The sequence below is a fragment of the Manihot esculenta genome, chromosome 13 (genome assembly GCF_001659605.2).
Source record: "Manihot esculenta cultivar AM560-2 chromosome 13, M.esculenta_v8, whole genome shotgun sequence".
NCBI lineage: Eukaryota > Viridiplantae > Streptophyta > Magnoliopsida > Malpighiales > Euphorbiaceae > Manihot > Manihot esculenta.
The window spans coordinates 8,483,742-8,498,144 of record NC_035173.2 but is presented as its reverse complement, the minus strand read 5'-3'; the positions used below and the strand labels follow the sequence as shown (position 1 = coordinate 8,498,144).

Below are 14,403 nucleotides of genomic sequence, written 5' to 3'. Positions count from 1 at the left end.
TTTATTAAAAAATACAAGTGATTGTGTTTTCATTTTACTAGTAGAAAAATATAACAATTAATAATTAATTAAATAATTGACATCATTAAATTATTTATACTTATTAATTAGTATAATAAATAAGGAAAGAAAGTTGAGATTATGATTGGTCAATTTGTCCGCTCTCTCAGCACATAAACGTCACCGTTTCAATGCTGCTACGCCGCAGAGTTTTTATTTGTGGTTGATTTGACCTTTCTCATAAATGTGGGGCCGGTGGAATGGCTATTAGAAAGTTATGAGAGATGAATAGGGGTGAATTTGGAATAGTAAAAAATAAAAATAAAAAGAAGAGGGTGGCTTATCGGAGGCACAAGTCAGAAAGAAGAGAGGCATTTGCTGGATTTTTCGGCTTTCCGAATTGTTCTCTTTCCTTTTTTCAATTTTTTTTTATATTTATCATTTTTTCTTTTTATTTATCTTTTCTTTTTCCTTCTCTCTCTCTCACTTTATATCTCCACTGCACTGCACTTTACTTTGTTTCTTAGATCATCTTATTCTTCTCTTCTTCTTTCTTCCTTCTTTCTTCTTCTTCTTCTTCTTTCTTCTTCATCTTCCTCATCACTTTTCTCTGTTTTCTGTTATCTTCATTATTCTCTCTACAACAGCAAAAGCTTCAGTAATGGCAGACATTAGCCACCCTCCTATGGAACAACTTCAAGACCTTGAGTACTGTATAGACTCGAACCCTCCTTGGGGTACGTGCCTTCTCTTTTTCTTTGTTTCTTCTTCTTCATTTTTTCTTTTTAACTAACTGTTCTCAACCTGCTCATTCTCACAATCTTCTGTTTTCTTCGATATCGTTGGTAGGTTACGCTGATAATTATATATGAGTTCAGGAACTGTCGCATTATATAAACTTTTAATACACTGAAAAGAGGCGAGGGAAAGAAAAACAAACTGAAGGGAAAACAAAAAAGAGGAAAAACAAACAAGGAATGAGAAAGAATGTGTTTGTTTATGTGTATGTGCGTGTGTTTGTGGTTTTTTTTATTGTTGTTATTATTTGAATTTTGAAGTGGGTATATGCAGAAATTGTGGATGAGAAAATTATGGAACGATCAACCTCTTGAACTAAACCAAAATTAGATGCTTCGTAGTCATTGGCTTGCCTAGTTCCTCTGGTTTTTAAATTTTGAATTTTAAAGGCTGTGTTTGGCTACTAACAGAATGGTCCTATGGTAAAACAGAAGTTTATATGGCATTTGAGACGATAAGACTTTCAGTTCGTATTGTTTTTTGTTCGTTTTTAATGAAGCTCGAAATCGAAAACTCATCTGTAGACAAGTCTATTTGAATTATTAAATTTCCCATTTGTATCTATGTGCTAAGATGTCTAAAATATTTTTTTTGTGTTGCAGCTGAAACCATCACATTGGCATTTCAAAACTACATCTTGATGTTGGGGACAAGTGTAATGATCCCTTCCTTGCTCGTTCCAGCAATGGGTGGCAGTGATGTAAGCTTATTATCTGCTAAACTACCCATGTTTTGTTTTAAACTTGTATGTTCATTCTTGGAGTTTAGGATGCTTGCATTTTAGTCTTTCACTTGAAATAATGAGTATGCCAGAAGTGGAAGCTTACCTGCTATTTCTTTAGGTTGAATTCACTATCCTTCGATTTGTTTTTTGGCTCTATGTTCTACAACTCATCATGGATGGGGACATGCAATATATTTTATATGATTGGATTTCTGTGTACTAAGTGGAACTTGTAATTATAGTATGCCTGGTTCTTGTTCTTGTTTGGAATTTCATTTACATTTAGAGTTCGAAGGTTGTTGTATTCTTCATTTTATTTTCCCATGTTTCTGTCTTTGTCTTCTTCTTTTGACAATATCATTGATCATGCAATCAGGGGGATAAGGCACGGGTGATACAGACCCTGCTTTTTGTAGCCGGCATTAACACACTTACGCAAGCACTCTTTGGAACCAGGTTGCCTGCAGTAGTGGGAGGTTCATTTGCTTATGTCATTCCCATAGCTTATATTATAAGTGACACCTCATTGCAACAGATTACTGATCATCATGAAGTAAGTTTTCCACTTGTCTTCCTTATCTTTGTTTGTGTCATATCGGGGAAGCATATAATAAATAGTTCATAAAAAGAACTTTTATACTGTGGCATTTGAATACGCAAAGAACTAATTGATGATGAATTTACATGTGGAAAGATCCCTCTAGGTAAATATTTTTGGGAGGGCAGCTGAGTGGAAAATGCATGAGGAAGCACAAAATCTAGCTATCTATGTCTTCTCAATGCCTAATTTTTTGTTAACAAATTTCCACCTGAAATCCCTAATGTCTTATTAATGCTTGCATGAGGTTGTTTGTTATATTGAACTATCACGTAGATGTTAAAGTTCAAGTCCCAGTCATTTTCAGAAGTTGTGCTCAGTAACTCTCTTATTTGATAGGGTATTGAAAGAGATCTTCCCATGTGATTGGTTTGCAGAGATTTATACAAACAATGCGAGCTATCCAGGGAGCTTTGATTGTAGCCTCAAGCATACAAATCATCCTGGGTTACAGCCAAGTTTGGGGACTCTTTTCAAGGTACAATTCTAACTATTGGTAAATGTAATTAAATGATTAACCTATTAGAATTTTCTTTTCTTCACTGCTTATATTTCTATTTGTTGTCAGGTTTTTCAGTCCTCTTGGTATGGCACCTGTGGTTGGATTGGTTGGCCTGGGATTGTTTCAACGAGGATTTCCCGCAGTATGTACTGCTACGAAGCATCCTATATTCTGTTTTCATGAGACATCTGCTGGGCTAACCCTGCAGATTGACTTTCTTTTATATTGCTTGCATCTATTTGGAGTCATTTTATAGCTTATAAAAGCAAACACGTTGTCATTTCTCAATGGCTTAGCATATAGATCTTAATTTCGTACCGTGGTTTCTACTTAGGTCAAATTAACAAATATAACGTTCTGATTGAAGTATGCAGCAATCCTTTCGACTAGAAATATCAAATGAAGAATAATGTTGTTTGCTTAAATGCATCAGCTTATCTAATTCATTGTAGTCATAAAACCTCATCGGATTTCAATTTCTCTTGTACTATCTTTCTGTCAGTTGCTTAACCCTTCGTTATGATTCATTTTGAAAGAAAAGAATTCAAATGAATTCTTGTAAAATCATACAAGAATTCAACTTCCTTTAAAATGAAATTTTTTTAAATTAAAAAGTATTGAATTCTTTCATTCCAAACAAGAAATTTGAAAGAAAAGAATTGAATTAAATTGAATTCTTGTAAAATCTTTGATTCTAAACAAGGGGAAGTTTCACTTAGTTTCATTTTATAATATCATTTTTCAGTTGGGCAACTGTGTTGAAATCGGGTTACCAATGCTGCTGTTGGTTATTGGATTTTCACAAGTAAGTAGTTCTTATGTACTTAGGAAATTTTGACCAAAAGATTGTCTTTTCTCTTTCATAAGGTTTGGTTTTGGCTTTGCAGTATCTAAAGCATGTGAGAATCTTAAGAGAAGTTCCGATATTTGAAAGATTTCCAGTGTTGATATGTGTTACAATAGTCTGGATTTATTCCATTATTTTAACTGCCAGTGGGGCATACAGGGGCAAGCCTGATAGAACTCAACTTAGTTGCCGTACCGACAAAGCAAATCTTATATCTACTGCCCCATGGTAATATCAATTATGAACTTCCATTGGCAAAAGAAAAAAATAAACAAGCACTGTGTTTTTGTTTTCTGGAATTCATGTGTTATTGCTACTTCAGGTTCATGTTCCCATATCCTCTGCAGTGGGGCCCTCCTACTTTTTCTGCAGGTCATTCATTTGCTATGATGTCTGCAGTTATTGTGTCTATGGTTGAGGTATGTCTTAGTGCTCTATGAGTGGCATTGGAATGTTATCTTGTTCACAACATGCTATTTCATTCTTGAAATTGATGAGGGATGGATTGTATGAGAATCTTGATAGATGATTAAAAATTACCATCTTTGACGAAATCCCTGCTCAATCTTAAATATGTTGCAGTCAACCGGTGCATACAAGGCTGCTTCTCGATTGGCTATTGCTACTCCACCACCTGCATATGTACTGAGCAGAGGCATTGGCTGGCAGGTGAGCTGGTTTCTAGTAACAGACACTTGTTTTACTTTACATTTTCTTTTCCCCTATTTCAACCTAGCATCCAGGGGATGATATCATTATCAAGACTGAATAATCTGTGCTGAACTAGGCGTAAATTAAATATTGGGAGCTTTAATTCGCGCAGGGGGGGGGATGTTGGCTTTTCTATTCGTGGGGTTGTGTCTTCATTTTGAAGAGCTGAATGAAGTGCATTTTGCTTTTGCAGGGCATTGCTGTATTGCTTGATGGTCTTTTCGGAACAGGAACTGGTTCCACTGTTTCTGTGTAAGGCACATTAGAATGATCCATCTGCAGTCTGTATTCTGTTTCTTTTTTTTTAATTATATAATCTTTGTTCTTGGTCCAAGAACTGAGAAAATTTATATTACAATCTTGGTCTTAACAGGAATCTCTGTTGTCTCAGGGAAAATGTAGGACTTCTTGGACTAACCCGAGTTGGAAGTCGCAGAGTTGTTCAGATTTCTGCTGGCTTCATGATATTCTTCTCTACCTTAGGTTGGTGAGCCTGTTCTGTAAACAATGAAGAATTTTGAGGCATGAGTCACAAAGTCAGAAGTATTACATTTGCTTTATCTTATTTTAACAGGGAAATTTGGAGCTGTGTTTGCTTCCATACCTTTTCCGATATTCGCTGCACTATACTGTGTTCTCTTTGGCCTTGTTGGTAAGTCTCAAGTCTTTTTTATTTATTTCTTGAGTGATTATTATCCTTTTATCCTCACGAACAAGTCCTTGCTCGTTTCAGCATCAGTGGGACTATCATTTCTTCAATTCACAAACATGAACTCAATGAGAAACCTCATTATTACTGGGCTTTCTCTCTTCCTTGGGATTTCTGTTCCCCAGTTCTTTAACGAATATTGGAATCCTACGCGGCATGGTCTTGTTCATACCAATGCAGGATGGGTAAGTATTACAACAATCATCAGAAAAACCAAAATAAGTAAAGTTGTGTAATGAATTTTGGTAAACTTCTGTCCTAGGGATTTGGTTTCATAAACCTAATGATGCTGGATTTGGTCTGTTTGCAGTTCAATGCATTTCTGAACACCATATTCTCATCTCCGGCGACAGTGGGTTTGATCGTTGCAGTTTTTCTTGACAACACATTAGAGGTGGAGAAGTCAAAGAAAGACAGAGGAATGCCATGGTGGGTAAAGTTCAGAACATTTAGAGGAGATAACAGGAATGAGGAGTTTTACACATTACCATTCAATCTCAACAGATTCTTCCCACCAACATAGTAGAGATGAGCAGTAGGCAGTAACCCAAAAACCCTAGCAAAAATTGATTTACTCTCCGCACTCCAATTCTATTGAAGCCAATGGATGAATTTTCTCTGGAGTTGTATATCCATGTCCATTTGACAAAATGTCTCAGGCAAATGCTAATCTTTTTTTTATTTGGGACTATCAACATTAATTGTTTTTTTGTAGAGCATTGCACAATAAGAATGGAAAATCAGCTCTTTTTAAGCTAATATTTTGTGAATCCTTACATTGCTTGAATTATTGCATGATTTTAAATCCAACGAAAGCTTGAGATTGAAAAATTATAAGTTTTTCTTAATGCCCAATTTCACTAAGTTCCAATTTAAATTTAATTTAGCTTAAAAATTAAAAAAAAAAAGAAATTAAGCATTTTTTAATTAAATAGAAAAGAAATCTTATTATTTAGGTTAGATTATATGTTCATTAATTAATTCGGTGTTTTGATGTTATAAAAAGTGTTAATTAATCCATTCATTAATTTTAATTATTAAATATTTTATTATTTAATTTTTATATTTTAAAAAATTTACTAATTGATATTGTTTATTAATTTTATAAAAATTGATTATTCTCTGATGAGAATATTTTAAATTTTTTTATAACAGTAGATTAATTAATAAATTTTTTTAAATATTAAAAAATTATTAGAGAATATTTTAAATTTTTTTATAACAGCAGTAGATTAATTAATAAATTTTTTTAAATATAAAAAATATTTTAATAATTTTTTAAAATTAAGAAATTAATTAATAAATTTTTTTATAATATATAAATTAAATAGTAAATTTTAAATTGATTTTTTTTAATTTTTTTATCTTAAATTAGAAATTTAGCTATAGTTTTTATTTAAATTAAAAATAAAAATAAATAAATAAATCTTTTCAACGTATGTAGAGTAAAAAATTAAAACTTTAGCGAGAAGGTTTCTTTTAAGTATTCAAAAGTTTTCAAGATTTAAAAGACCAAACTTTTGGGAGAGAATGAGGTTTTTCAAGTTTAGGGGAGGGTTAGGTTTTTTAAAATAAGATTTAAAAGTTATTAAAATTTTTTTAAAAAATCTTCATTTTCAAAACGTTAAGGGTACATTCATTTTTATTACGGTTTTTTATTTTTTATTTAATAAAAAAATTTTGTTCGACTTTAAAAAATAAATTAAAAATATTTTAAATTTTAAAAATTTATTAATTAGTTATTTTATTAATTTTTATTTTTAAATATTTTACTATAAAAAATTTATTAATTAAACCTTTCAACTTTATAAAAATATTTATTAATTATCACCATCCTATTAAAGATGTTTTAAATCTTTTGTAAAAAAAATTTACTATTTAATTTTTTTATATTAAAAACTCAATTCGTTAATTTTAAAAATACATTAAAATATATTTAAAATATTTAAAAATATACTATTAATCTTTCTATTGGTTTACATTAAAACATATTTAATATTAAAAAATATATTATTAATTTTTCTATTAATTTAATATTTAAATTATTTACTAATTAGTTCGATAAAAATAAATTTATTATTTGATTTTTCAATTTTATAAAAACTATACTTATTATTTTTCTTAGAAGGTATTCTAAATTTTACGGTTAATATCGATTGAGAATGAATTAGTAAATTTTTTTAAATATACTTTTTTAATTGAATTGATTAATTAGTGAATATTTTAAATTATAAAAATTAAATAATAATTTTTTATTTTTTAATTTAATGGAAAATTAATTAATATATTTTTAAAATTTTAAAAATATTTTAATGTATTTTTTTAAATTAATACAATAACTAATGAGTTTTTATATCACAAGACCAAGTATTATTATTTTTATTATAATATCATATATTCTGTAAATTTTATATAATTTATTGTGTAAATATTTATAGAATTATTTATATTTTTATTTTATTATTAAATATTATTTCAAAAATATTTTATTCCTTATTTTTAATAAAAATTTATAAATTTATTTTTATATACAGTTTTTAAGAAATAAATAAAAAAAAAGTGTTTTAGCTTTTAAAAATAAAAAGTAAAAAAAAATCTACAACGTTACTAACCGCAACTTAACTTTATGGGTTGAAAATGTTTTTCTATTTAAATATGTTAAATAACTTTTCATTTCTCAAACAATAAAAAATTATGAGCATTCAACCATGATGAAAAACTTTTTTTAAAAAAATTAAGAATTTTATAAAATTATAATTCACTTAATTTCCTTTTTAACAATTTTTCTGTTTGAAATAAAAAAATTAAATTTTTTTAATTCAAAAATTTTTTATTTTATACATGTGATATTTAATATATAAATTTCATATAATATATCATTTTATAAAATTAAAAATATTAAATTATATTAGAATTTATCAAATAAATAAAATTGGAAGGTTCCGATACTGAAGCGTTCTCTTCTAGAACTCGGGTACAAATTGCTTTTTGTTCTTCGAACTTATGCTGAATTAATTGAAACAAACAAAAGAAAAATGTTTAATTGAGGAAACCAAAGCCTCTACGTTTTGAGAAAACATAATAAGAGTTAATTTTCTGTGATACCTTCGATTAATTTATTCAACTTAAATAGAATTATAACTAACAAATTTAGTTATTTACCAGGAAGGTACTACTGCTAACAAATAGCAACTTAATTAAAATAAATAGGAGCTAACTGCAGATTTATTCAAACACAAATTTAAGACACGTGACATTTCTATTCCTCTTAAGGGACCCGCACATCTGCAAGAGAGACATCTGGAAACTGTTTGCTAATCTTATCCAACCTTTTCCAAGTAGCTTCCAGAGGAGATAAGCCACGCCAGTGAACCAAGACTTCTTTTTTGTTCTTTTTTACTCTGCTATCTAAAATTGCCTCCGGTTGTGGAAGGATCTCACCAACTTCATTCAGCTGAGGTAACTGCACTATGTCGCTATCTCCAATTTGTTTCTTAAGGAGGGAGACATGGAACACAGGATGAATCTTTGCTTCTGGTGGCAGTTCAAGCTTATACGCAACAACACCAATTCTCTTCAACACCCGAAACGGCCCATAGAACTTGGGTGCTAACTTGAAATTCCTTCGGGCAGTAAGGGATCTCTGTTTGTATGGATGTAACTTGAGGAAAATAAGATCTCCCACCGCAAATTCACGCTCTTGGTGCTTAGAGTCATAAATTTGCTTCATCCGGTTCTGGGCATGCTGGATTTTTTCTTTAAGCTCTCTTAACAAGATGTCACGAAGAAACAAGTCCTGCTCCACCGCAGCCACCCTAGCCGTACCTGGAATATAAGTCAGCAAAGTAGGGGGTTGCCTACCATAAACTATCTCAAAGGGGGATTTCCCAGTAGTGGAATGAACACTTGTGTTATAGCAATATTCTGCCCAGGACAGCCATTTCAACTATAATTTAGGCTAGGAACTTGTAAAGCATCTGAGGTACATCTCCAGGGTACGGTTTACCACCTCCGATTGGCCGTCGGTTTGGGGTTGATAAGCAGAGCTGAAATTGAACCGGGTTCCATTCAAAGCAAACAATTCTGTCCAAAATAAGCTTGTAAAGGCTGGATCCCTGTCACAAACTATAGTCTTTGGCATACCATGAAGCTTGAAAATATTGTCAAAAAATGACTTTGCAATTGTGACAGCCGTGTAAGGATGGGAAAGAGGCACAAAGTGGGCGTACTTTGATAACCGGTCAACTACCACAAAGATTGTTGTCTTACCATTAGAGTTTGGTAAACCATCGATGAAGTCTATCGAAATATCTTCCCAGATTCTATCAGGAATTGGCAGAGGCTGAAGGAGGCCGGCAGGAGCTGTATGTTCAGCTTTATGTCGTTGACAGACCTCACATCCTCGTATAAAACTTCTCACCTTGTCGTTGAGATTGGGAGAGTAAAATGTGGACCGAATCCTTTGGAGAGTCTTGAAGCACCCCTCATGAGTGCTACAATGAAATTGCTTAATTATTTCTGGGAGCAGTGTAGAATTACGGGATAAATAAATTCTTCCTTTGAAAAACAGAATTCCATCCCTGTATTCCCATCGGCCAATAGCTTCTCCACTTTGGACCTGCAGCACCTTCTCTGTTAAATCAGGTAAGGAAGCGGTTTCTTCTTTGATTGGATCAATCCAATTTGGAATTGGACATGAAATTGCAGCAATGTGGCCTACATCTTTCTCCTGTTCATGTCTCCTGGATAGGGCATCGGCCACTATATTGTCTGTACCCCCTTTATATTGTATAGTGAAGTCGAATCCCATCAATTTGAACAACCAACGTTGTTGAGCTGTGGTTGTAATTCTCTGATTCCACAAGTGTTTAAGGCTTTGATGGTCGGTGCAAACCACAAAAGTCTGTCCCAGGAGGTAAGATCGCCACTTCTGTACGGCAAGAACAAGCGCCAACATCTCCTTTTCATAAGTGGAGAGAAGGAGGTGCTTTCCATGAAGAGCTTGGCTAAAGTAAGCAATTGGGCGCTCCTGTAGCAGTACTGCACCTATGCCCGAGCCAGAAGCGTCACATTCGACAATGAACTGTTTTGAAAAATCCGGTAAGGCTAATATTGGGGCTGTTGTCATAGCCTGTTTCAAATTAATAAATGCCGCTTCTGCTGCAGGTGTCCAAGTGAAACCATGTTTCTTCAGCATTTGGGTTAGTGGTCCTGCAATCCGACCAAAGTGCTGTATGAACTTCCTGTAATAACCACATAGTCCCAAAAAACCACGCAAAGCCTTGGGTGTTGAAGGCTTCGGCCAACTCTAAATGGACTCAATTTTTTCTGGATCAACAGTAACTCCTCCATTAGAGATCACGTGACCAAGGTACTTAACTTCCCTTTGGCCAAATTGACATTTTTCAGGTTTAACAAATAATTAATGTTGTTACAGGATAGAAAAGACAGTTTCTAAATGCTGAATGTGTTCATCCCATGATTTGCTGTAGATGAGAATATCATCGAAGAAAACAAGAACAAATTTCCTTAATTGACTTCGGAATACCTCATTCATCAGGCTTTGGAATGTTGATGGGGCATTGGTGAGGCCGAAAGACATCACCAAAAACTCATAATGGCCTTGATGCGTCCGGAATGCTGTTTTGTTGATATCATGAGGATGGACCCGAACTTGATGATACCCAGACCGAAGATCCAATTTGGTGAAATACTGAGCACCTGCAAGTTCATCCAGTAATTCTTCGATAACTGGAATAGGGAATTTGTCCTTCACTGTGTTTTTATTGAGTTCCCTGTAGTCAATGCACATCCGCCAAGAGCCATCGGCCTTCTTGACTAATAAGACTGGGGCAGAATAGGGACTTTGGCTAGGTCAAATTATGCCAAAATCAAGCATCTTTGTCACAATTCGTTCAATCTCAGTCTTTTAGTAGAAGGGATAACGGTATGGTCTTACTGAAATGGGTTCCGGGTTTTTTAGTGGAATTTTGTGGTCATGGAGGCGTTAAGGGGGCAGCCTGTTGGTTCGGTTAAAAGTGTGTTGTATTTATCCAAGAGGGTCTTGATTTGAGGGTGGATAGTAGGAATCTGTTGGGTAGTAGAGACGGGTTCCATAATTTGCAGTAAGAACCCTCTGTTAAGCAGTTTAGTCAATTGTTGCATTTGAAAAGCTGAGACTAGCCGATTTGGAGGGGTTGCACAACCCTGAAAAATTACCTGCTCTTTACCCAGATTAAATGCCATCAAGAGTTTTTCAAAGTCCCAAACAATTGGTCCCAATGTACGAAGCCATTGAGTTCCCAAGACTATATTATAGCCTTCCAAAGGTAAAATATACAAATCGATAGCAATGGGAATCCCTTGGATTAAAATTTGGGTTTGAGCATAGATACCTGGGCTGGATAACTCTTCACCAGAGGTTACCTGCACTTTCATTTTTGATCTCATCGATGGCTCAAGCCCCGCCTTCCTTGCATACCGTTCACTGACAAAATTATGGGTGCTGCCTGAATCTACCAAAATTACTCCATCCAAGCCAAGCACCTTCCCAATAAGTTGCATGGTTTTTGGTCCTTCGAACCCCGCAATAGCATGTAATGATATTGCCGGAATTTCCGATGTAGGAATCTGCTCCTCAATCTCCATGTCGGTATCTTCATCACTATCTTCTAAGACTGCCTGTATTGAGAACAATTTTTTGCACCTGTGGCCAGGACCAAACTTTTCATTGCATTTAAAACACAAACCCAATCGCTTCCTCTCATTGAGCTCATCCCAAGTCAGCCTTTTAATGTTGTCTGCAGCTGGTTGACGGACTGCAGGTGGAAGGCGTGATGTTTGGAATGCTGGACGAATCGGTGTGGGAGTTCCCTTTGCTTGAGCTGAATTTCTGGCTTCATACAACCGTGCCAGCGCTATGGCTTCTGATAAGGTTTTCGGCCGATTGGCCTGCACATCTGTTCGTATGGATGGGATTAATCCGCTGACAAAATAGCCAACTTTCTGTGTTTGTGATAAGTGTCCGACTTTAGCCAATAATTTCTCAAACTGAGATTGGTACGTTTGAACAGTACCATGTTGTTGAAACTTCGAAAATTTCCCAAAATAATCTATGAGTTGATTAGGACCGTACCGCGAATAAAATCCTTCTTTAAAATCAGCCCATGTGATAACTGGATTCTCCTGTTTAAGTAACTGGTACCATAATTGTGCATCTCCCACCATATGGAATGAGGCAATCTCAACTTGGTCTTCATCCGGTGTTTGGTGGAACTGGAAAAATTACTCTGCCCTGCAAATCCAGCTTGTGGGGTCTTCCTTCTCATCAAAGCGTGGAAAGTCTAGCTTAACCAGTTTAGGAGTATATGAAGTACTCCCAGACCGGGTAAGTTTTGTTCCAGATTCTGAGGTGTGTGTCTCTGATTCAAGTGTCTTCCCAGGAGAGGATTGAATGGCCAGTCGATCCATCCGGGTATTGAGCTGAGAGAAAAGCTCTTCAAGTCGCTTAGCAATGCCTTCCTGATCTCCCGAAAGGGATTGAACAAATTGTTCAAGCAGTTCGACTCTCTGATCTATGCCAGAGCTCTGATACCACTTTGATACAAACTGCTTTTTGTTCTTCGAACCTATGCTGAATTAATTGAAACAAAGAAAAGAAAAAGGTTTAATTGAGGAAACCAAGGCCTCTACGTTTTGAGAAAACGTAATAAGAGTTAATTTTCTGTGATGCCTTCGATTAATTTATTCATCAACTTAAATAGAATTATAGCTAACAAACTTAGCTATTTACAAGGAAGATACTACTGCTAACAAATAACAACTTAATTAAAATAAATAGGAGCTAACTGCAGACTTATTCAAACACAAATTTAAGACACATGACAAACTCTCGGTTTCCTTTCTTCTTCCCGTCTCCTCCCTCGCCCACTCTCGTCCTTTTCCTTCTGGCCTCCCTTCCTGTTTTCATCTCTTTCTTTTCTCCCTTCTCCTTGCAGTTTTCTTCCTACAGCATGGACCCCTATTCTATCCATAAATGACCTGTGTAACAAAACAAACCACTTAAATTGGGATGACATAACTGTTGAATGAAATGACGATGATGTAACAGTAGAGTCTCTCTCTAGCTTAATTTTGGTAGGGAAAATCCTTTCTATAAAAAGGCTTCTAGCATCGCATGTGAGGAATGTCCTTAGAAACGTCTGGAATCTTGTCTTTGATTTCAGCATCAAAGTTATTTCAGCAGTTAAGAACATTTTTTTGTTCACTTTCCAACACGAGAATGATAAAAAGAAGAATCCTTGAAGGGATTCCATGGGCAATCAATAATCAACTCCCCTCATTACAGGTTTGGGATCCTCACCTGAAGCTGCAAGAGATTGATTTTTCCTCTTGCTCGTTTTGGTTACAAGTCCACGGGCTCCCTCTAAACCAGATGAGAAGGCAAAACGCTGAACGAATAGGCCAAATGTTTAAAAAACTTATCAATGTTGATCTAGCCTCAAATCATGATGTTTCAATTGGCAGTTGTCTAAGAATGAGGGTTGAGGTGGATATTACTAAACCTTTATGGGAAGGCTTTACAAACAAGAAAGTAGATGGGTCTCTAGAAAGAGTTAGGTTCAGATATGAATGATTGTCATATGTGTGGATTTGTTGGGCCATCAAATTAAACCTACCAGAATCTATCTCAAGTTCTTAGACTGGAAAATAGAGGAAAGAGGCAGGAATTTGGCCCTTGAATGCAGGCTAAACTTTTCTCTACCAAACAAAGCCAGGGATTTGGTTCTTCTTTCGGTGACCAAAACTCTGCTTAGTTAAGGCCTGCCCTGCCGGAGGTAGGTTTGGTGCGTGGGAAGCAAATCCAAAACAGTTTCCAAAGCAGACATGATGCAGGTACTCCTCCTATCTTATCAGATCTTGTCACAAGCCACTCGTGCGCCGTAAACTCTTCCAAAAGTTTTATCCTGATCACAACCAAGCCAGAAAAGACTCACAAAAGCCTGACACTAGAGCACCATTTGTCTCCTTAAACTCCTCCCCCCACCCAAAAAACAAAAATTGATGCCCCATCTCCTTTGCTTTCCTCTAAAACAAAGGAACCATCCAAACAAACCTCTGGTCCTTTGTTGCGAACCGAATGCCTCTCCCCTGAGGATTTTCAAAAGGTTGTTTCCCCTCAGTTAAACTTTATACTGTTACAAAATGTTTTTTTATTGGGAAGAAATGCTCCTCAACCTGGCTTAAGATGGAACGTGAAAGGGATTTCTTTCCTTAATGTCTGGCATGATCCCTGGGTGTCAAGTATTCCGAATTTCAAGATCATAAGTATTCAGTCGGCAGACTGCCTTGTACTTTACATAGCTGACTTAATTGACCATCAAACAAGACAATGGGATGAAAATATTATTTTTGCTTCCTTTGATCCCTTAGAGGCAAGGGAGATCTTAAAAATCCAGCTTAGTGAGTTTGATCAAGGAGAATCGTTAGTTTGGCATTATAGCAAATATGGCAT

General features: G+C 34.8%; 1 protein-coding gene across 1 annotated transcript; it reads left to right on the top strand.

The window, feature by feature from the left end:
- The first annotated feature begins 373 nt into the window (after positions 1–373).
- LOC110629527 (nucleobase-ascorbate transporter 1) lies at positions 374–5,648 on the top strand. The gene is made up of 14 exons (XM_021776543.2): positions 374–737; positions 1,401–1,498; positions 1,899–2,075; positions 2,498–2,598; positions 2,689–2,764; positions 3,368–3,427; positions 3,510–3,697; positions 3,792–3,888; positions 4,052–4,138; positions 4,374–4,432; positions 4,572–4,663; positions 4,755–4,832; positions 4,914–5,074; positions 5,200–5,648. Exons 1-14 carry the CDS (start codon positions 662–664, stop codon positions 5,410–5,412), a joined length of 1,563 nt encoding a protein of 520 aa, XP_021632235.1. The 5' UTR covers positions 374–661; the 3' UTR covers positions 5,413–5,648.
- The last annotated feature ends 8,755 nt before the right edge of the window (positions 5,649–14,403 follow it).